Consider the following 23,969-nt stretch of genomic DNA (forward strand, 5'->3'; position numbering starts at 1 on the left):
TTCAAAGGAACATATTGACATAATTCCTAAAGAATGAAAGCTTTGGAGTTGGATGCATCATTACATAAATTACATTTTCATGTGTGATTAGAGGTCAAAAATAGAAATAGATGTCTTGATTATCCCACAGAATTAAAACAAACACACTAGACAAACATTTATAGAAATGAATTATAAAAGAATAACAAGATTATCATAAAATATGTATAATATGTGCAAAATTCAATATATATATGCCTGTGTTCCCTCAAACCATTATCTCCTGATGCAATAGTAAGCTTATTTAAACCAGTATAGGTAGTTTGATGTTACTCCTGGAAAACACAGGTTGTCAGTACAAGATCCACCATAACTTGGAGGACAAGATGAACATGGTACCCCTACTTTATATGGTGCTTCTCCAATCCAGTTGCCCCTAGAATGTGAAAAAAAGATAGCAATGGTTATATTCATTTTTAAGATTTGATGGATCTTATTTCCATGTATAAACATGGAAAGATCTTTTTGGGAATTTCAGAAAAGCACTGAAAGTTATTCGTTTGCAATTTTAACAGTAATATGCATATATCTTGCTTTTTAATACTTTGTGAATAAATTAATGTTGTCTTAATCTAAAGATAAGGCTCTACAGTGCATGACATCATCATGAACCAGATCACATCAGATTTTTCTTTTCATCTGCCACCTAGCATAGAAAACTTCTACATATATCAGGTGGTTTTCCTTTAAACGCAGCATCTTAAATTCTTTGTGGAGCAGGCATTTGGCCTGATGGTTTAGCTGATGCTTTATATTGAATCTGATATCTGAGTGCATAGATTTGAGTCTGAATCTACTATTGATTCCGACTCCCTATTAATACACACCCTGAGACAAAGTGGTAATGGCTTAGGAGGAATTTGGGGAATGGAAGAATTGACAGTAGCTGGCTCTGTCTATATGTCTCTCTGTTTTAGGCTTAAACATTATGTAGTGGGTAATAAGCCATCATATAAACAACCAAAAAAGTGCTATACATGTTTATAAGATTGATCTCTAGAGATTAACATGTATTAGCTGCCCAGTCTTCAGACAGTAAGATATGAAAAACTCTGTTCTTGGACTAAGAGAATAATGGCTCACACAGCAAAGGAAATGATGAATAGAATGAAGAAACATCCAACAGAAGAGAAAAACATAATTACAAACCATCTGTCTAAAAAAAAACCATCTGACAAAGGATTAACATCTAGATTTGTAAGTAGCCCCCCCAAAAAAAACTACACAAACGAATCAATTTGGGAATTGGTAAAGAACTTCAATAGACAGCTCTGAAAGGGAAACAGTTGAAAAGGTGCTCAGCATCAGTACCCAGCAGTGAAATGTAAATCAAAACAATGATGAGATGTCACCATCATCAGATGTCAGGATAAAGAAAGTTGGATGATATACACAGTGAAATATTATTCGGCTAATAAAAACAAGTGTCATTCTACCACATGTAGCAAAATTTGTTTAACTGGAGGACTTATGTTAAATGAAATAAACTGGACTTGGAAAGACAAATAACACCTATTATCCTATATATGTAGGAGTTAAAAATGAAAGGAAGGGAAAGAACAGGGAAGGGAAAGGAGGGGAAGGAAAGAAATGTTTGTGTGTACTATGTTATCAGTGCTCCTTCAAATATTGTTTTTTAAAAATTCTTCCGTATCTCTTCAAAGCAATGGTTAAGATTTTTATGCTACTGTAGTTTTAATTATCTTTGAATACTTTATAAGCTACTGTATATGGATGAAATGGTCATTTTTCCATTCAATTATTGAGGATAGCCATTTACTCCAATCCCACAAAACTGGACTCTTTTTTGCTTTTTTATGTAATAAACTTATTATTTGGTTTAATATTAAGCCTTTTACTATAATTATGTCATTTCCAAAGAAAAGGGAGAAGAAAGAAAGTGGGAGGGAATGAATTAAGGGGATAGCATGATTCCTAGAATTGCTTTCTCTGATATAAGGCAACTTATGCAAAATACAGAACCAATAGATACATAGGTGAACAAGCATATACATGAATTCTCATAAATGAAGTTGTATAACATTGACTAGCATAGTGGGAAGTGAAGACAACATTGCAGTGTGCATCTTTACTTTCAGATGAAAGGAGGACTACCAGTAAAACAGTTAAATATACCTTGACAAGCTGATACTAGATTTTCTACCTTTGTCTATACATACAATGCCATGATGCAATCAGATAGCAGAATACTAAACTTGCACCTGTTACTGAAGGACTGCACTAGTGTGATAATATGGTGGAAATAGTGGGAGGAGAAAATGGGGTGGTAAAAGGGGGAGAGAAAAGGGCAAATCCCTATACCAACAAAGTTGAATCATGGAAAATAGTAAAAATAGAAAAATTTTTAAATAAATTTAAAAGGCTTAAAAATTATATCAACAAATAACACTTAAACTGCTACAAGTTAATTAAAAGTACTTGCACACACAGAGAAATGATTAAAATCAGATCCCAAAACTTTTTTCATATGTAAGTTCACAGCTAGTGTTTCTAATTTTTTTTAGTTAATGCTATTATTTTCTGATAAGGATGAACACATTCAACTGATTACTGTGTGATGTAAATATTTTTCGTTAGCTATATTAATGACCATTACCATCATAATAAACCAACATTTCCATAAATGATAGCAAAAAATAGCCACAATTATGTAGTATTATTAGCACTGGTAATTGTAAGTAGAAGTAACAGGTGTATGATCAGGTTAGTAATTAGCAAGTAAAGAATTAAAAATATTAATGTGGTCAACTTCGTGAACAAAGTTAAGTAACCAGAAGAAAATCTGGTCATAAATAGTAAAAAAGTCAGAGTTGTAAATAAAACAGAAGAAAAGGAAATAAAACATGAAAACAAATGGTCCAAATAATGACTTACCAATGCATCTATAGAAAATGAAAATATCTTGATTAACCAGATTGACTACTTATGTAGAAGAAAATATCTATAAGATGAAGACTGGCTAATCAACTGTTTATATTACAAAGTGAGATAGACTTTTTAATGGCAAACAGTTCATATTTTCAAAAGCTATTAACTAAACAGCTAGAGAAATGTAGTTCAGAATAGAGAAAGCAGATGTTCTTTTGCTAGTTCACTCCCCAGATGCCTGCAAAACTCAACAGCCAAGAACTTAATCCAGGTCTCCCACATGAGTGATAGCAATCTACTTTCTGCAATCACAACCTCTTCCTCCCAGAGTGGGCATTGTCAGGGAGTTGCAGTCAGGCGCTCTAGGTAGGTTTTGAGCTCAGATAGTCTGAGCAAGACATCTTACCCTTTAGGTCAAACATCCACCCCAAGATGTAATCTTAAGATCCTCACCACAGCTAAATATAAGAGTCTTTCAGAATACTTTCGATGATGTCATTAAACTACATGAAAATTCAAAAGACCCATTCTGTAATGAGGGTAACTTATTCATTTATCCCAATCTTATCCTATTCCATATTCATAATCTTACTTAAATTCACATACTTATCCCAAACTATGCAAGTTTATGGTCCCAGTCTATGCTATGAGTCTCATGTTTTTGAAAATATTGGATGTAAATTTTTGAGTAACAGAAACTTAGGAAATTTACAATATGTAAATATATTATATTACAATTTTAACATAAACTACAGGTTTTATTGAAATATGATATTCAACAGATTAGCTCACTTTCAATCTCATTTTTCTCTAGTTCCATTTGATTAAATTCCTTTTCTTCCTCTGAGAAAAACAACTGTTCTTTTTCCCACCAAAAAAAATGTACATTTGTGATAACTTCATATTAGTGTTAGAAAAATTATGTTCTGATACAAGTCAGCATTTTAAAATGTTTTTCATTATCTAGGTTCCAGAAAAAATGGATCTTTATTGTGAATGTCAATGTAATATTTCAATCTCTTAGACCTGTAAAGCTGTAGTATACCTCATTAATAATATTAGAAAAATCCCAATCATTGACCAAAGATCAGAATAGATAAGCAAATGAAAGAAAAATTGTTTTGCTCATTTGGTACTATTTGGCCTATTTACGATGGGGGAAAGTATAAAGGCTTAATAGGAAAGTACAAGATGTGAGAATAAAAATATCAAGCAAATGTATATCTCAAATGCTTTTTTATAATGCGAGTGTAGTCTGTATTCTAATCATCCACTCCCTAACACCGATGAAGAGGGAACCATTGGAAAAATCACAGTGCAGTTTAGCAGGAACACTGACCCTGGCAGAGCACCATTTCAATGAGTAATGCAGTTATTCATGACATATCTTCTCAGTTCCTCCCCAGGCTGGAAGAACTGGAGAAAATCTTTGCTTGGATTTATTTTGGAAGACAACAAGGGTGTCATAAATCCTTTGCACATTTTGGTATTTATTCCAAGTGGGAACAGACGCGTGCATAAATATTGGAACATTTTATCATCTAAAGAGTTTTTATTATCAAGAGGTCATTTTGGCAAAAGTTGGCAAATGATTTTAATCTTCATATTATGAAAAATGCTTATGAGAATGTTTTGCAATTATTAATAAACTTCCTTGAGACATTTTCTGTGTGCCTTAAGATAAAGTCACTGAATATATTCTAACTAAAAAAAAGAGGTTTATTTGCAATATTTTGCCTTCCTAGTGAAAAATGTGAGCCAGCATTGTAACACTAATAAATAAGAATATTGTGGTATTGACAAATTCCTTAGAATATTTTTTCAGTGCCTTGGATATAGCAATGAAAATCCTGTGAACTACAGTGTTTATTTTACAGTCACTATGACTAAAGTTAGTTAGTAGGATTTTTTTGTGTCTCAACTTATTTTGACTACTATTTTAGCATAGAACCTCTGTCTTTGTGAAAAAAAAAAAATGTACCAGTTTTCAGGAATATTTGAGTAAGTGTGGAGTTGAGGACTACAATCCATTTTAGGTCTTCCTAATTATTATTTACCTGTGATAAACGCCTGTCAGCCTGAAAATAGTAAACACCATTAACAGATCCAGGACACAAAATCCAAGCAGGTACTTACTTTGGGGCATAGTTGCAAACCAAGTACACTGCACGTCGCCATACGGACCCCCAAACATTCATGTTTTGGCAAGTGTTAATTGCACATCCTATCCGATTGGAAGTGGCCCAAACCATCTGTTAAAATAAACCAATATATCATTATTGGTGTTGGTGTCAGAACTAGGAAAATGCATATCCACCAAAATGATGAAACCCTTATTTAAAAAATATGAATCAAAAGTTAAAAGAAATTATAGTAACCTGTGTATAATGTGTACACATGGGACCAAAACATCTCATTGGACATCTAGGGTTGCAATCCTGAGGGTATGGAAAAGCATAATCTTTCACTTCATCATACCATGGTTTGACCAGCTGGAGAATGGAGCGGTATCTAAAAAGAAAGAGAGAGAGAGGGAAACAAGTTAGAATGCTAAACTGGAAACATACATAAAAAGGATTTTTTTTTTTTACAAACATTTCTTCCTCATGAAGAAGAGACTTTGTCTTTGGAATATTACATAATGACATTCCGCAGTGGTAGAAAAGTTATCCTGTTAATGGAAAGAACTCTGTCCATGGCTGTGCACACCTGCATGTATATGTATGTGTATATATGTGTGTGTGTGTGTGATTATACAATATGCCTTTTAGACATATATAGGTATAATGTACATCATACATGGGTATAATCTATTTATATAATTACAAATATTTATATTTAATATGCATATGTTTTAAATTAATATGTACTTAATAATGAGAAAATGTGCATGTGTGTACACACACACACAGAGATAACTTCTGTCTCAGTCTGGGAATTTTTCTAGAAGAAGAGGAGATGGGATATTTCACATGCTTAATGCTTTTGCTGAAAGAAAACATAGATAAAAGACATGTTCCAAAGGAGAAAGGGCAATCTGGTATTATTGGGCCCTTTTGGCTAGTTAAATAATTCTTGAAGCCATGTAAGGTATTCATAGACTGAGCATCAAGCCTGACATGAGTGGAGTGCTCAATAAATACTTTATGATATTATTTGAAATTGGTGTCATGCCATTTTGGGTCCATAGTTACTAAATTCTCATGAATGAACACTACCAGTGAAACTGTTTCATACCTTCCAGTTCGTACAGATAGATTTTGGCCCAAAAATCTCAGTAAATAAGAAGGTCCATGGTCCCAAATGCAAGTAGCTGCCCAAGCCTCTGCAGATTTTGCAAGATTTTCATCCCAAACCTGTAAGAGTAAAAAAGGTTCAGCTTTCCTGGTTTGCTGGCAATAAGCATACTATTTTCAATAGTTATATTACGTCTGACTCCCGAGACTTAAAAGAAAGAAAGCAAGTTTGTACCATGGCTATCCCAAGTTCTATAAGTCAACTGTGATTATACTATCAAGTATTTGTCCCATACATTTGACATCTGGACTTCATATATAGTGGATGACAGGATTGGGTACAGTTAAAAAGGTTTTTTTGGAAGTTCTACAAATTTGGACTGAAATGAACTTTAAAAAGCACTTTATTTGGCTCATGATGGATTTATCTAGCAGATTTTTGTATCTGAACAATTTTTAATGGACTATACATTTACAGACTAGAGACTGCTGTTCATCACAATATGAAACAATCTAGGTAATATACAAATGCATTCCAGGTTGATTAATAGCATCAATAATTACATCTCCTGAAATTTTTTTGAATAATTTTAGTTGGGGAAAATATACAAACATAATTTGCATGTCAAACTAAAATATGCTCCTAGATCTGTGACTGCCAAAACCTCTTTTATCTTATTATTCTAAAATGTTAGAACATCATAGCACACTGACCTGAATATCACAGATCCTGTGTTCTAAACCTAATGCACCTGTCAAGATCTTTGGTGCTTGAAGCTATGTCAGTTATAATATGTCTCCCATTAACTCATCCATAAATCAGGAAGATGAGAGGATGTCTTATCCAGGGTCCTTTTCATTTGAACTGCTGAATTAAGCACACTTGAGTGTCCCCATGTCAAGGTTGGGGAGGTCTGTGTCCTGTCTGCCTGTGTTATGTTCAGCTCTGGCCCTCTCCATCCTACAGGAAAAAGCAAACCTAGATTCTTTCTAAAAACATAAAAAATCCAAAACATTTATTTTCTTTCATTTCAGTACCTGTTTATATGAAGTCATCATGTTGGACACATGATATAGATAATATAAACAATGAAAACAAAACTGTTCAAGACATTTAGCAATTTTACAAGTATTGCACCTTTCATAATCCCATCTTTATATTCTTCCTTGTATTTAGAACCTAAATACAGGGCATGTTACAGAGAAATGAAAAAAAAACTGCATTACCTGAAAAATATTTCACAAGAGTATGGTTTTTGTTTTTTTTTTAAGATTGGTTTTATTTTTATTACAAAGTCAGATATATAGAGAGGAGGAGAGATAGAGAGGAAGATCTTCTGTCTGATGATTCACTCCCCAAGTGAGCGCAACAGGCCGGTGTTGTGCCAATCTGGAGCCAGGAGCCAGGAACTTCTTTCCAGGTCTCCCACGCGGGTACAGGATCCCAAGGCTTTGGACCATCCTCGACTGCTTTCCCAGGCCACAAGCAGGGAGCTGGATAGGAAGTGGAGCTGCCAGGATTAGAACCGGTGCTCATATGGGATCTCGGTGCGTTCAAGGCGAGGACTTTAGCCGCTAGGCCACGGTGCCCAGCCCAAGAGTATGTTTTGTTAATTCTTATTCGTAAAAGGGATTTTAATACTTAGGAAATGTATCTAGCATTACTGATCCAAGTATATTTAGAAGTTTCTGTGTAGAGTATACTAGGTTTTGGAGAAGGTAGTTATGGAAGAGGAGGGAAAACTTCTTTCAAACAAATAAATACATGCTTAGTTTTTTTTTTTCTGGATACTTAAGGACAATTCAGCTGTACAATTTTTCTGACTACCTGTGAGATTCATTTTCAATCATTTTAATAATATATACTACAGTTTTATCAAAAGGAGAAAGAAGAGCACCAGAGTTCCCTATTTCTATGGAATATCAGGCAAAGAAACAATGAATTATTATTTTTAGTAGATAAACTTGTTATTTAGTTAGCTTTTATTCAATGACATTCCTATCCTTCTGAATGAATGCTTTCACAAATATTTACTTGTAAACACTTAAAATCTTGTCTCCTGAGAATGAAGCAAAAATTAAAGATGTATATGAATGCATAAAAACACTAACATGACCAAGTAGAGATATTATGACTAAATTAGATAATTTACAAAACAAAATGGCTCTTTAGACATGTCAGAGCTTCCATATTTTTGGAAGTCTGCATTGTTCTCCCAAATTGTTTTCATCCATTCTTTGTTATTAAGAGCCATTTACTTAGCTAATAAAATGATTGACTTAGTGTCGACTGAAAAATGTTCATCATGATCCATTCTATTTACTAACTAATTTTAAGATAGTTTAAGTTGGACACAGTATCTGGTTTTTGGATCAGCAGAAGCTGAAAGTGCGTAGTCAAATGCAAGGGGAAACTATAAAGTTCAAACTGATGCTGTTTAAATATCTAGAGGTGGGTGACCCCAGGAGACAGGCACAGTAGGAAAAGAATGCACAATATCCATCAGGTTCAGGAATATTTACAGCTTGAACTAAACAATTATAAGATTGAGCTGGACAGTGTGGGAGAAGGGTGTTTTTATAAGTTGACCAAATTGGATAATGATGTGAATCCAACCCAGAGATGAGTTTCTCTGAACAACTTCTTTGTAAGTGTTGAGATCCACAATAGGTGTGGCAATAGCCAGGAAATGTAGCGCAAATGGCATCTGAAGCTCCCTTCTGCAGCTCTCACCAGTATTTCTGACCAATCAGATATATAATCTAACTGGAAGACAATTCTAAAAATATCCTGGGAACTATAACCCTAATTTTCTTCCCTTAAGTGGATAATATTTTTAAATTTGAAAGATAATGTGCAGAAGCATGTAACAGGATCCAAATTAAAGTTTAAAAGCAGGGACATTTACAGCAGAGAATCTGTGTTTATTTTGTGTTCATAATACTTGCAGTGATTAAGGGAATGTGACCTGAACACTAAGAGTTTAGTTTTATATCTTCAAATTAAGATATGGAAATGAATAAATTCTTAAATGTGTGGTTTTATGTTGAAAATAAGAAAAAAAGGTTACATTTAAAAAATTACTGCCACATTTAGGAGAACCTAAGAGTCAGATTTACACAACTGTCATAAATATATGGAAAAGAACATTATCAATATGCTAATTGATACTAGAAGAAGATTAATAAAACAGTGAAAACAAGTATTTTGTGAAAAGAACAAAAGAATTTGTAAATTGAAGCTAAACATTTAAGGAAGAAATAATTTTAAATATGTGTTAAAGTGACTGCTGAAAAAAATCAATCACATAGTAAACATCTTAAAAGACATAGAATATTAGAAATGCCACATTAAACTTTGGGAGGCACATGGCTCTGATAGCAATGACATTTGAGACAATACTACATATATTGTGGACATTCATTTAGTCTCTAGCATATTTATGTGGCTATTTCTCATATACATAGGCAAACATGATAGCAGTATCCATGGTCAAAGGTTTGTTTTTGTTTTAATAGCTCAGTTAAGACATTTGATCTTTTATTCAGACTGGGAAACAATACTGATGGACAGAAGTGAAAAATGACTGTTACAAAGAATTAAACGATGGTAAAATTACTTCCCCTTCAGGTTGCTTCAAAAGCTTTAAAACACTTCATGGACATAATTGTGGTTCTGCTTTAAAACTAGTGTGTTTATGTTGATTAGATAGAAATACTTGTTAAATGCTTCATGATGGAGGCAGAGAGCTGAAAAGGTAGGAACCATTATTAAACAGGAGGTTGCAGACAAGCATTTGGTGCAGCAGTTGATACGCTTCTTGGGATGCACTTATTGCAGTATCAAAGTGCCTGGGCTTGGGTCCCAACACTGCTCCTAATACTGGCTTTCTGCTATTACAACTTCAAGGCAGCAGGGGATGGATGGCTCAAGTAGTTGGGGTCTCTGCCATCCCCTGGGGAAGCCCAAATTTAATTCTTCCAAGGAGCAGCTCTGGCTGTTGGGGACATTTGGAGAAGATAATACCTCTCTGTCCCTCCACAGCTGTTCCCCTCTTTATTCTGTCTCCATCTCTCCCCTTGCATTTCAAGCAAATATAGTCTAAACATGAAAAACCAAAATCAATGAAGATGCAGTACTGAAACTTAGGCCTGGAGATGGATTGCTTGTAGAAAGAGAAACAACTGCTCCAGAGAAATTCCAAATATTTATAACTCTACTTTTCAAACCAGCTCCTACAGTGTTACTCATATTTCTGAGTGATGATGCTTTTCTTCTACATTGGCAGTCGCTAACTGTGGCACATGGACCACCTTGTCCATTACTGTGACTGTTTCTCTGCGGCAAAAGCAGAGGTAATTACAACACAAACTATTAAGGCCCATAAATCTGAGCATATTTGCTCATGGATCCTGTACAGTAAAACCTTACTGACACACTTAATCTTGGTTGTTCAGGCCAAAAATCTAGCAGAGTCATCTTTGAAAGGATATTTAAGTAGATTGCTGATTAAGAAATTAAAGACAAAAAGACATAATACTTTATGCCAAGTGCTTTGAAATAAACAAAGATCTATTAAAAACATGTAAATTGTAATTATTGACTTGGGAGTTGAAAAGCAGAAGATCAGAATTGAGTCTCAGATTGGAAATGACAAGTGTAACTTAATTCGTAGATTATTTAACTAAAAGCAAAAAAAAAAAAAAAAAGGGAGAGGGATGGAGGAGCGAGGGAAAGAAAGAGACCAAGAAATTAGTAAATTTGCTCCACCAAAATATTACTCCTCTCTAACCAGTTGATTCCTTTTCAAGAAGGAAATGGGACTAATGGCTCTAGATTTTTAGACTTTACCATTTGGGAAAATCTACAAATCCTGATGTGTGAGGGTGCTTCAAAACTGTTATGGAGAATGGAATTCAAAAGAAGTTTGTTTTGGTGCAAGAAAATACAGATTCATCCATATGAGCTTCTCAAAACTGATAGAAAATGCATATGATGAAAACCTGTTAATAACTGTCAGCATCTTGCAACAAGAAAAAAAACTCTACAGAAGCTATTGTGGTATCCTTATATGTAAACTCAATCTGTGTGTGTGTGTGTGTGTGTGTGTGTTGTTTGTTTTAGGAGAGAGCAAGATTGAGAGACAGAGCTCATCTGTTGATTGTTACTCCAGATGTCCAAAAGATGTCTGAACCAGGCTGAAACTGGGAGCAAAAACTCCACTCAGTTTTCCCACATGGGTGTCAGGGAACCAGATACTGCAGCCATCACCTGAAGCTTTCCAAGACATTATGTAAGCTAGAAGAGGAAACAGAGCTATAACAGGCACTCTGATATAGGATGAACTTGTCCCAAAAAGCATCTAACCAGTGTGCCAAATAACCATACCAACTTTTAATTTTGAAACATTTCAATAATATATCAATTGTTAATTAAAAAAAATTAAAACTATGCAAGTGCAGACTATGCAGCACAAGCTAAACATGCTTATTGGAGCATGAATGTGCTTACAGTTCATGGTCTCTGATGGAAAGTAACCTTGCTCCATTATGCTCATTCATATGAATTATTTTTCTCCTTTCAATAGTATCAATGGAGAAACCAGAGAGAATGACCTTAAAACTGTTTTTGCCCCAAATTACCTTGCAAACTTGCCAAGTAGTGACTGTTGCTTTATCTTAAGTAAAGAAAAAGGGGAGAAATACAAATTTCCATATAAATGAGCATGACTTTTGTATAATTAAATCATTTGTGTGCCTCATAAATGAGTATTTATTAAGAAGCAATGAATCATTTTGGGTCTCTGCAAACATGTGGGAGACCTGGAGGTAGTTCTAAGCTCCTAGTTCCATTCTGGCCTAGGTATTGCAGATCACTTGGGAAATGAGTTAGCTGATGGAAGATGCTCTCTCCCTCCTTTGAAATAAAGGTAAATAAATAAGTGTAAAAATAATACTAAGCAGAATTGATATACACTGAACCTTACAAAGCTTAGGAAAGGAAGTAAAAATGCTATAAAAAATAGATAGTTGTACATTGTAATGGATTATATGAGTGTGACTATTTTATATATATTATGTAAGTATAATCACATAATACAGTATATAAGGAAGATACATAAAGGTAGTATGTTACTTAAGATTGATTTCTTCGATGTTTTCATTGTCAATCAAATACTTTTCTAAGTAAGAATCATTCCATGTTCTGGACTTAAGTCCTTAAGCCATAGCCATGGCATTCACTTACTCCTTTAAAGAAGCAGCTGTTTAAGCAGATTGGATTAATACTGAAGTTAAATTATACCACAGTAGGGGATTGATCTTTGTGGAATAATTGTTTTGATTTAATCTGTTACTTATTTAGAGATATGCTCTGTGGCAATTAAGTGGATACCTAACCAAATGACTATTTTTTTGGCTCAAATTTTTGTCCTGAATCATTACCGAAGGTAATTCCTAAAGTGCATTCTGGAGTTCTCAACAGAGAAATAACTCAATAATATTCCATAGAACTTTTGAGAAGGAAAATGGCTTAACCTAATCTTTGACCAATCAGAGTTAACCAGGGAAACATCAACGGTTGGAGACCTTCAGTATGCACTTGTGAAATGGTTCTGAGAATACCATATATTGCTCTATTAATTAAAATATCAGAAGTAGCATGTGAAAGAAATATGTATATAACTTTCCAAAAATCCAAAATCCTGAAAAAGTGAATTTTAAAATGTAAATCAATCTTTTTTCATTAACAGTATCCAGTTTACATTTGAAAGACACATTTGACCTACAAGTAATTTAGTTTGTGAGGATAAAAATAAACAGAAGAATGTGCAAACCAAATCAGCCTAGTAACTTTGGAAGATATCCACAGAAATGGAGAGTAAAATATGATCTCTCCTGTGTTTGGTCAGTTCAGGTCAATCCCAGACACCTCATTGTAAGGACACACCAATACTGGGCAGGGCAGTCCTTGTTCAGAAACAAACAGCTTCTAATTCTTAAGATCTCGCTATGGATAGAGTTAAAGTAGGCATGAGTGGAGTAAGGGGTGAGCATTGTCCCCGATTTTCTATTCTATTTGTGATACAACTTCCCATCTTTCCCAGGATTTTCAGAAGATAAGTTTCTTTGTACAACCTTTCCTAATAGCCTGTGTTGGCAACACTGTATTTGGGAGAGCTGATATGTGTAGCTGTTTAACACAAAAGGGTCAGAGAGAGTTTGTCAATGACATAGAGGATTTCTTCATTCTTCATACCCACACAAAAGCTTGAAGTACTATTGTAGTACAGTTTTTCTCTGCATAGTTTTAAAAGCAAACAAAATAGAGGGTGAAAAATATGGTTTCCTATGAACAAGTTCTTTCTGACACATATATAGAAAATTCTCTAGTTAATGGGCTTAAGAACTGCACAGTTGAACATGTGAAGAGGAGCATGTATTGTGGTGATATTTCAGGCTTGATTTACTTGCTCTGTAACACTGGAGAAGTTACTGGCACTCTAAGTGTAGGGTACTTATCTCTTGACAAGGGAAATTGTCACCATTTTTCCAGTCTGTTTTGAGTGTTAATGATCAGTGACTGGGGAATATGAATTGTAGCTCTAATAAGGAAAGAGAATACTTTTTTAAAAAATCAATATTTAAACATTTTTATTAATGTGTAGTGTTTATGTACTTTGACAAGCAATTGGAACTACTGTTGTTGCTGGGGTTCAAGGATGATGATGATATATTGAGCTAGATAGTCATGTGAAAATAGAAATCAATGTGAAGTACCCTTTTATCATGTTATCAAGCATTAATACCAACTAATCCTTCAATCATATAAAGTGAAAAGGATATACCCTGAATAACCTGAATAATGAGAAATAGAATAGTTTAGAAATTTAAAAATTTATTATTTTGCCTTTTTATATCCTGCATTAGCTGTGTTTTCTCTTTAAATTGAATGTCTGTTGATGGATTCTAGCACTAGTGCTTCTTTCCAGGCAACCATTTTATCCACCAGCTATCATCTAATACTGGAATCATGACTCAGGAAGCAATTGTAACATGTGGTTATTATTTTTTTTTTTGGCTTCTCAGTGTTACAGTTTTCTAAAAATGGACTTCCTGATTATTAAATGTGATACACATACAAGTTTCTTATCTTTCTACTGCCCACTCAGCCAGAAGAATGCAGATGCCTTTCCACCTACACTGCCTGCTAAAAACATGATCTCTCTGGAATGCAGAGACACTGCGTAGAAGGTTCCTATTTAACTAGATTATGAAGTATGGATTTGGTTAATTTTATATTCAAAGAAAACACTGTGTCCTTAAGTAACATCTTTGGATTGTTTCAGGTTGGGGCGGTTGGTATGAGATTTTACTAAATTTCATGAAAATTTAGTCTAAAAACATAACTTGTTGGGCTTCTTCCATATGTGTGTCAAAAAAAAAAAAAAACAGCCATTCTTGGAACCTGACTTTATTTTTCTTGGGGTAGAATTGGCAGCAAAAGCTCTCATGTGCCCTCTGTGCCACCCTCCCCACACCTTTAAATGCTCAGTCATCCAAACACTGTGGTCCCCAATTGTAGAAGCTATGCATAATGGAGACAGGAAGTATTCAAATCTTATCCTTCCAAACCTTCGTTGGGGATATTTTTTTCCATATATTTTCCTTGTTCAGTGCAAGTTGATTGTTATCTATCTGACCCCAGTCCAAAAGCATTCTAAAGTTCAAACATCAAACTCACACCAAGTCCATAGCTATTTAGTTGTCATTGATTATGAAGTCATTTTCTGATATACTGAATTCATCACACCAAACTTGACAGACTATTTAGGTTCTATTTTTCCTGAAGTTCTTTGAATAGTTTCCAAAGACACTTTATTCTGAGCATCTCAGGAAAACTAGGTAGGCCTGGATGCTTCGTAGGCCCTGAAACAACTTTGGGTGAGCTGTGATTTGTACTTCAGTGCTTGTTGTAAAATAAACTGAATTTTTTCTTGTGAAAATTTTTTATTAGATTTCCAGATATAAAATCATCCATCCAGGCTGACTCCATGACATTCTCCTACCATTGTTTTGCAAAGTGGCCCATTTTGACCACCAAAGCATATTCCAAACCAAAATCCTTGGTAGTAAAAGAATGTTCCCACCCACACACTAGCTACGTTTTTCAACCTCTATAGGTGTGCACTATGAATTATAAGCATGCAATTGGTTCTCTGACACTTGGTCTTTTGAATTCTGTTACTGAGTTGCTGCCCAATTGTTTTGGTCAAAGCAGAGACATCCACCTTGATTGCCTAATCATATAAATCCTCCATTTTATATCAATAGCTTATTTTTGTAGAATACATCTAAAGTATTCAGTATCTTTAATTCATTTGATCTAATTATTTGATCCCCCCCATGTCCCTATCACCTTTACTTAATACCTGTAAAAATTGTTTTTGATCTTTCAGTTGAATTCAAGTAAGTATTTTAGTGTCTTCCCAAAATTCATAAAACAGCATTCTTCAGGCCACATTGATTTTTTTCCACGCCTTCAGTATAGTGTGTACCTCCTTACAACATACTATACATTCCTTCATTCCTTAATTCCTGCTTTAATTGTTTATGTTTAGCATTTTAAAGGCATTCTTCTAGAAACTTTCACTCCTACTCATTGTTCATGTCTGCACAATTCCATTTATGCCATCCCAAAGAGCCCTGTGTTTATGCTACTTCAGGACAGAGCAGCTACTTTGCTTGTCTGCTCATAATACTTCCTATCAAAGAGCATCTCTTTCTTTGTGGTGGGTGTCCCCATCCAATGCCAGGCAGAGGAAGGAATATTGTGGAAGGTGTGAAAGTGGATTTATGGACATGGCCCATTAGATCTCCACATTAAACATTGTAACTAAAAAACATTACAGAATTTCATCCAGTTGTCCTATAACTATTTACCCAATCCTCTGTGTAACAGGCATGATGTTGGGCTCTACTGAGACTCAGTGTGAGCATAATAAGTTATTTTTCTATAGCATTGTAGGTAACTTAGGAGTATCTGATATCAAAATAGGCAGTGTTAAATAGTAGGAAATGTAGCCACCATATTCATGGCCTATGTGTGATTCATCGATTTTTGTTCTTGCCCCTGATGGTTCTGAAATATCTTGTATTAGTCTTTTTACATTTAAATTTCTTAGATTGTATATTGAAAATAATGACAAAATGTTCTTCCTTTAATTGGCTCTGTGTGTAAAGAGCTGAACAAAAGGAAATAGCCTTCAAGGATACAATGTTATTTGTTCATATACAAGAAATACTAAGCAACATACTCCTTGGAATGAAAATCCTACAAAATGTGCCCAGTCTACGTTTGAAGCCAAGGCACTCAAGGTCCTACATTCAGGACAGCAGGAATGCAGGGTTCCAAACATGCTGGAAAAATGCCTGCCTGTCAGCAGTCTTTCTCAGTTCACTGCTAGTTGGCAGCTCTTCTCAGCAGGCCTTCTAGTAGTCACAAAAGCATTCATTCAAGAGATTTAGTTTAGACACATCAAATTTCTGTCTATAACAACAAACCCTTCCCAAATGAGAGGAAATATTTCATCTGCAACAATTCGAATATGTAACTCCATTAAAAAACAAAAAACCCCAGTAAATAAATAAGGATAGACACAAATGTTTAGTCAACTATGGACTAAAAGGGGGGAAAATCTAATATGCATTATCCACTTTACCTGTTATTCTCTTCCACATGGAGTCCAACTCAAGAAGGTCATAATTATACTTTATTCTCAGGTCACAAATTGCCTGTCTAGGCAGGTAGCCTATTGGCTTTCTTGAAGATGACTTCATCTGTTCTCCATTCATTTATTCAATGATATTTTCTCTTACTTTATAAGCTTCTGTGACTTGATAACAAGTACTTTTCTATTTTACAGGAAAGCATAGGAGAAGTCATGGCCTGACCTTTGCAAATTCTATTTGCAACAGGCCATATTACTAATATAGCTAATTTTGCTTTTTGAAATTTCATCAAGAAGCTTTTTTTTTTAAATTTTAAGGTACTCAGATATTTACATCATTGTCTTCACACTGTCTCCTCATCTGCCTGTCTGTTGTTTTCTATCATCTGTTAGGACTGTGATACGATGCACAGCAATTTGATTATTTGTTTCCACCTGTCACTGTATATAGGTTTAGCTGAACAGTTCTTCCTTCTTTTTGCATAAAGCAACATAACCCCTTACTCAGCAGTCACAACCTCTTTGAACTCTTTCACAGCCAAAATCACTGCCAAAAACTGTTGAGGGGAGGCATTCTAAAATGCAACTCTAGCCCAACTATACAACCTGCACAGGTTCTCTAGTTGGTTTTCTGTTAGATAATACTCACCTATTTCTCAAACTTAAAAAATATATATATAGTGTTGTGATTTTTCTCCATTGGGGATTTTATTGCTTTGCCTGCTGTAACCATCAACTCTGCCTCTTCCTAAACATCTATTCTTTAAGATCCTTCCATAATTTGCCAACCAGAGATTATCACTTCCTTCCTTGACTTTTCTGCAATAGTTGTCTATACTTCTTGTATTGCATCAATTCTGTGCAGCAGTTTATTATGCTGAATTATATGCTCATTTGTATCTCCCTGTCTCCATTTTTCTTTATAATGTATCATTTATAGTATAAAAACAGAGTTCTATCTTTGAATACCTCTTGCTCTCAAAGAGACCTAAAATTTTTAAAATTAATTTGCTCAACTGCCTTGAACTCAGAGAACATCCTACAAATTTTACTCCATGTGTGAATCTTATAACTTCATTGTTTTAGGAGAAATTTTTATTCTAAGAAACTAGTGTGGTTTGTGGTTTCTAGTCATGGTTTAAGCTACCCCTTGGAAGAATGAAAAACAGTTGGTGTCCAAGGAGCTCTGGAAATTAGTCAATAAACTGATTGTAGACAGAAGTCAAAAGTAAAGAAGTGCTATTTGCATATTGCAAATTTTATGTTATTTATGTGTAAACAAGCTGTTATAGAAAGCAAAGTATTTCCCATAATTTGATTTTTCTTTTTTTTTCCTTTTTTTTTTTAACCAAAATCATGGACAATATTTCCAAAGAAGGTATTTTAGAATTGTAGTATGAATGTTAGCACTCTGGTGTTCAATTTTTTCCTTCTTCATTCCATGAAATATATGCTATCTAATATAACCAAGGAAGATAAAGTTAACCTTAAGGGATATTTTTGGATTTGCAAAAAAGTTATTTGAGGTGGGAGGGATAAAATATGTAATTATAAAACTTGTATTGAAATGTTTATAATGTCAAAATTGACGCTATTTATAAACATACAAGAAATTGATCAGGAATTTTGAGATAGGAAAAGGTGATTTGGCAGAGCAGTTAAGACACAAAGCGAGTGGGGTTTACTGCACGCTCTATCAGTGCTTGAGTTCAAGTCCTCCCCTGTTTCTGATTCCAGTTTCACACTTGTGTGTCCTCTGTGAGACAGTGGTAATAGCTCAAGTAGTCGGTTTCCAGTCACCCATGAGGAAGACCCAGATTGCATTCCTAGATGCTGGTACAACCCAGCTTTGGTAGGTATTTTAGGAGTGAAACAATTTAGGATCTCACTCCCTTTTAACTAAATAAATAACATTTTAAAAGATTGATAAACATAGACTTAGTATTCTGAAAGTTTAAAATTAGAGAGCAAGAATTGTACAAATTAATTTAAATCCTGTTCTGTTGTGATAAGAAGAGACCAAATATATGAAGGGCTAAAGCTATGCAAGAGAAGGGGAAATTGTATGTGATAAAAGAAAAACCAACAAGTGGCCCAGTACTCTGATGTATAACACATAAAGGGCATCATTATCAATACAAGGAGTAAAATAAGCAGAAAACATGAGAGGGAGAGAAAATTATAGGTGGAAAAGATTACAAATGAGGCTAGTGCAATGTGAAAAACCCTGGACCAAGGACAGTGTTCAGGAGGCCCCTTGGGTGGTATCACATACTGATGAGGAGAAATTGGACACAAAGCTGGTGACTCAGAGAACAAATATTTATGAGGCAGTCATAAGTAGGGGGTGTCCTAGGTTTGCAATGTACATAGTACAGGTTAGGAACTGAGCTAGCTTTCTAGCCCAGTTTTAGCCCAGCCAATGTTGAGCAAATTAAAGGTAAACATCTGTTTTTCACCTGATCTAAAGAATTACTTGCTTACATTGTCAGGTAACTGTTTTATTCTACGTTTCTCCTAGTTTTCTCTGGGTCTTTGTGTAGGCTCCAGATGATGAATTCCATATGTTGATTAACTTAGAGCCTTTGGTCTTCTCTACTATTATTGAGGCTCACTCTCTTTCCTCCTTCAGGCCATTCTCAATGACAAAGTATTAAATATGCAATCTACCCCGCAACCCACTTTATGTTTCTTCATAACCTCATCACCTTCAAACATACTATGTGATTTATTATAGTACTGCCTACTGGGGTTGGCAAAGAGTCAGAGTCTATTTTTACTCATGAATATTTTTATGATGCTTAGAAAAGTGCCTACCATATAGTAAATGCTCAGTGAATGTTAGATGAACACATATACATGTGAACAAATTATATTCAATTTCTAGGGATATTTGAGAAAGTTTTGAGTTTATTCATAAAGCTTATTGCTTGGCTACTCCTTCTCATATCATTCACTGAACTGAGGAGGCTAATCAGGTATGTGTTATATAATTAGTATTGTATATGGTTCTTACAAAATACATTATTTGTGCTGGTTCTGACAAATAGAATATGAATGTCATAAGATTTCAGTTGGCACTTTTAGGAAAGGAGAGGAAAATACCTGGATAACTATAGGAGTTTTCCCCCTGGGGCATTTATTAGCTGTAGTAGTTGGAAAGATGCTCTCCAAAACAAGGTGGGTTGGTGAATAAGATAAACCTAAATTCTAATTTCAGGCGTTCAACTCATTGTCTCTACTAGGACTCCTCATTAACCTCTGCAGGTCTAAATGATTTTATTTGTAAAAATGAAGATCATAATCTCAACCTCACAGGAAGATTGTGAGTTATCAAATGATCTCATCTAGGAAAACAGTTAAGTTTTGGCACAGAGAAGTAATTAAAACATGAATGTGGCATGAATAGAATTCATTATTGATAAGTTGGGGAAAATGTGTTTTTAAAATGTGACTTTTCTCAAACTCTCTCTCGACTGTTTCTTACCCACCTATCAAAAACAGGTTTTGAACCTGTTTTGATACATCTGTTCTCATTGCCATTAACATAGCGCACTGCACTGTTTATTAAGTGGATATTAAGTATACCATTGTCTCTATTGCAGATAAGACAACTGGGTTTTAGACACTTTAAGAAGTTCTGTTAGAAAAACAAAAAGCAGGTGGTTGACTTAGTACTGGAACCCAGAAGAGTGTTCCTCTAAAGTTGACTCAGCAATCTAGGCCATGACTTTAGTCTCCAGGACCTGATCCCTGCCAAAGTATATTTTAAATCTGTAGCCTGGGATGTTTTGCCTTTTTGAGCACCTAGAATATGATGTATACTCTTTCATAATTTATAGTAGTTTAAAAATATATTTGTTCCTCTTTTTTTACATATCTACTATGCTTTCTTAAAATACCTCTTCTATGTAAGTAAACTTTTTTCTGTTTTTAGCTATTGAATGGATTTTCATTAGACATCTTTCACAAGGAATTCCAAGAAAAAGTGTGATGACTATCTCTTTAGCCATAGGTTCCTGTCTAATTACTCTTCAGTGCAGCCATTCCTCATGACAACTCTGTATGTCAGGTATTATATTTATCTTCCTATTAAAGGTGATAAAAGTTAAATGTGGTGAGATCATACAATTTGTATTTCAGGTCTTGGACTTGAGACCTCACATTTGAGTATAGAGTCCATAATTTTAACCAGAAATTCATATTGATCCTCACATACCAGATATGATTATTTATTTTCATTAATAAATTCTTGGAAAATACAATTTCATAGTGTTTGAATTATATTTCTGTGAACTATGACTCTCATACATTGTTTGAAAAACTCTTTATTTTTCCTGTGATGCTGGCATCCACGGTTAGTCAAACTTGACAACCTTATTTATATGAAGTAGATAAATCAAAAATTGAACATAAATCCCAAATTTCAGTTCAACTCTTAAAACATTGTTAGTGATATCATTCCTTGCTTCCTTCTTTGGAAATACTACATCGGAGGTCTCCAGTACTGCAAACAATCCGCATGCTTTAAATCACAAACTTGCACAAATTCAAAACCAAAAATAAACTTTTACAAGACTCTTTCCTGTCCATGACGACTTAGGTTTAATTTTTTTTTCACTTCCTAAGTAGAATGATTTAAACATAAAGTCTATTTTTAAGAGAGAGAAAAGGAATCTGTGCACAGCAAGTTGGAACAGTGTGCAAGCACCCTGGCTTCACTGTTATCTGAATGACAAAGCACTAAATCACAGGGTGGAAAAAGTCAGCGTGTTCTCTTAGAATACAAATAGATTAGCATCAGGAGAAACTTTGTCCAAGAAAGGGAAAAGACATCTACCAAAAGAATAAATCATGCACACTAAACCTATAATTTTAAAAAATACTTTAAGAAACATTTTAGCTAGTAAATGTAACTGTCAGATAAAGAAACACAGAGAAAGTTCCATGTGACATTTTTTAAAGTGTCCTTTCCAAGTGTCATCAGTCAACATAACCCTTCTCTTTGGGTCTTTATATCCCTTATATGATTGATCAATGACTGTAAATTCAGAGAAGAAAAATGTGTGCCTTCTCTCTCTCTCTCTCTCTTTCTCTGCCTAATACACACACACACACGCACACACACACACACGCACACATATACATGTTACTCCTTTTAATTCTATGGTGGAACAATATTTAACATTTCTAGGCATGTAAGAACCTTTCCTAAGCTAAAATGTGATAAAAACCAATTTTCCATGACATGTTAACACCAACATTCCCTTTAAGTTCTTCTAATATACAATTTAAAATTTTCTCACTCAGAACTCAAAGAATAAGTTTTCCTCTTACCATATATTCCATGTTTGCTGCTGGTGGAAACACTTTTCCCCGAACTTGATTATGATAATCAAGAATGGCGATCATGTCATTCTGCGAAATGTAGCGTTTCCGCCTGGCTTTGGGGAGATCCGCAGAATCTAGCTGTGCTTGTAGAGCTGCTTCAATATCAGTGAAATTATTGGTTGGCGGGGATGAGTCAGTGGAATTGAGTAAGATGACGGTACTTGCTTCACAGAGAAGGGAGAACATGAGCGCACTGCTGACGGCAGAGATTGCTATCATGTTGAGGGGTGGAGAAGAAGAGGCCACCGAGTTTACTTTGCTTTAAATCAGAAAGACAGAGTTAGGATATATGGGGGAAATAAAGCCAGAGGGAATGAATTTACAAAGTCAACATTAGGAAGCATTGCTTGGTCTGACTTTCTCCAAACCCAAAAAATTGAACTCAAGCCTAGGAGACAATTATATTGAAATCTACCCATTTTGTTGATACTAGGAGGCAGACCCCCAAGAGGGCCTTCCTAGAGCTAGAGAAAAATAAACAGCATGATCACTAACCCTGAATAAATGTGAACCATTTGTCCCACAAAATGCAATACTGATTATTAATTTTCAGTAACGTGTTTAGAAATTGAAGTTCATCTTGAGAATGAAAATAAAAAAGTTCAGCACAGGCAACAACAGAGAATGTGTTGATATTTCCTCCCAGAACTATATGTACACAAGTGGTAGAACACATACAAAAAAAGAAATAGTCATCTAATTGCATTTCTTAAAAATATGTGGCTTTTAAAAATCAATGCATGCAATAGAAACTTGTTGAGCCAAGCAGCTTACCTGTGCACAGTGTCAAAATGAATTAACTGTTCTTCCAAAAATTGAGTTTTTTGCTATGTTGTAGTATGAACTGTTGTAAGAAGAGTATGTCTTATTAGAAAATCTCAGAGAGCAAAAGTCTGCAAGGTTTGAATGCTGCTGGCTACAGAAGCAGCTAACAGCTTTTATATGTCACAGTTTGCAACGTCCAGAAAGGGCAGTCTCTCTTAAGGGTCTCTCTTAGCCAAAATCAAAGGGGAGGGGCTTTGGATTGAAAAAAAAAAAACAGTGATTGGGTGGCAACCCTTTTTATGTGGGTGGTGAGGAAATTGAGTCACACCCACAGCTTACAAAGTACAAACCAAAAAAGACAAACCCCCTTTTTTTTCTCTGGGCTTTCACCTTTTCTAAGTGGCTAATTTTTTTCTCATTTAGTGCTTTCGAGTTCCTGGTTCCCATGCAAAAAGAAGAAAAGGGAAAAAAAAAAAGGACTGTGGGTTCTTGAAAACACAGATGGCTGAGTAACAAGCAGTACTTTTTTAAAGACAGTAAATGACATGGGAGCTGAAAAGAGCAGGCTGATATTAAATCAAGAGATCAGCTCACATAGTTAATCTGGGTGGCCACAAGTATGATTGAAGAGAGATGCCTGACAAATCAGTTGTAGTCAAACTATAGAATCTGATATTAGGATAATAGATGCTTAACTAGTTGTACTCTCCATGTGGATTTATTCCTCTAACTTATATTTTATTCTTTATCTATCCCTTCTTTTTCTCATTTTACCTTCCCTTCTTTTTCCATTTCTCTACAGAGAAAGTTCCCTAAATTATCTGCCTTTTTTTTTAACCTACCTTCTGTATAGTGTAAATATAGAAACTTATGGCAAATGACAGCAGCCAAGAAGACATCTGTTTCAGGTTTAGAGGCT

The 23,969-nt window shown here is 34.7% G+C and overlaps 1 protein-coding gene across 1 annotated transcript; it reads right to left on the reverse strand.

Annotated features, from left to right (window-relative positions):
- Window positions 1–225: 225 nt before the first annotated feature.
- Window positions 226–23,094, reverse strand: PI15 (peptidase inhibitor 15). Its single transcript, XM_040995558.1, has 6 exons — window positions 23,060–23,094; window positions 22,232–22,544; window positions 6,166–6,284; window positions 5,307–5,439; window positions 5,065–5,180; window positions 226–415 (listed from the first exon to the last, which is right to left on the reverse strand). The coding sequence occupies exons 2-6, from the start codon at window positions 22,502–22,504 to the stop codon at window positions 280–282; spliced, it is 777 nt and encodes a 258-aa protein (XP_040851492.1). The 5' UTR covers window positions 22,505–22,544; window positions 23,060–23,094; the 3' UTR covers window positions 226–279.
- Window positions 23,095–23,969: the final 875 nt, after the last annotated feature.

This window comes from Ochotona curzoniae, unplaced genomic scaffold, assembly GCF_017591425.1.
Source record: "Ochotona curzoniae isolate NIBS_2020 unplaced genomic scaffold, NIBS_Ocur_1.0 contig_1071, whole genome shotgun sequence".
Taxonomy (NCBI): Eukaryota; Metazoa; Chordata; class Mammalia; order Lagomorpha; family Ochotonidae; genus Ochotona; species Ochotona curzoniae.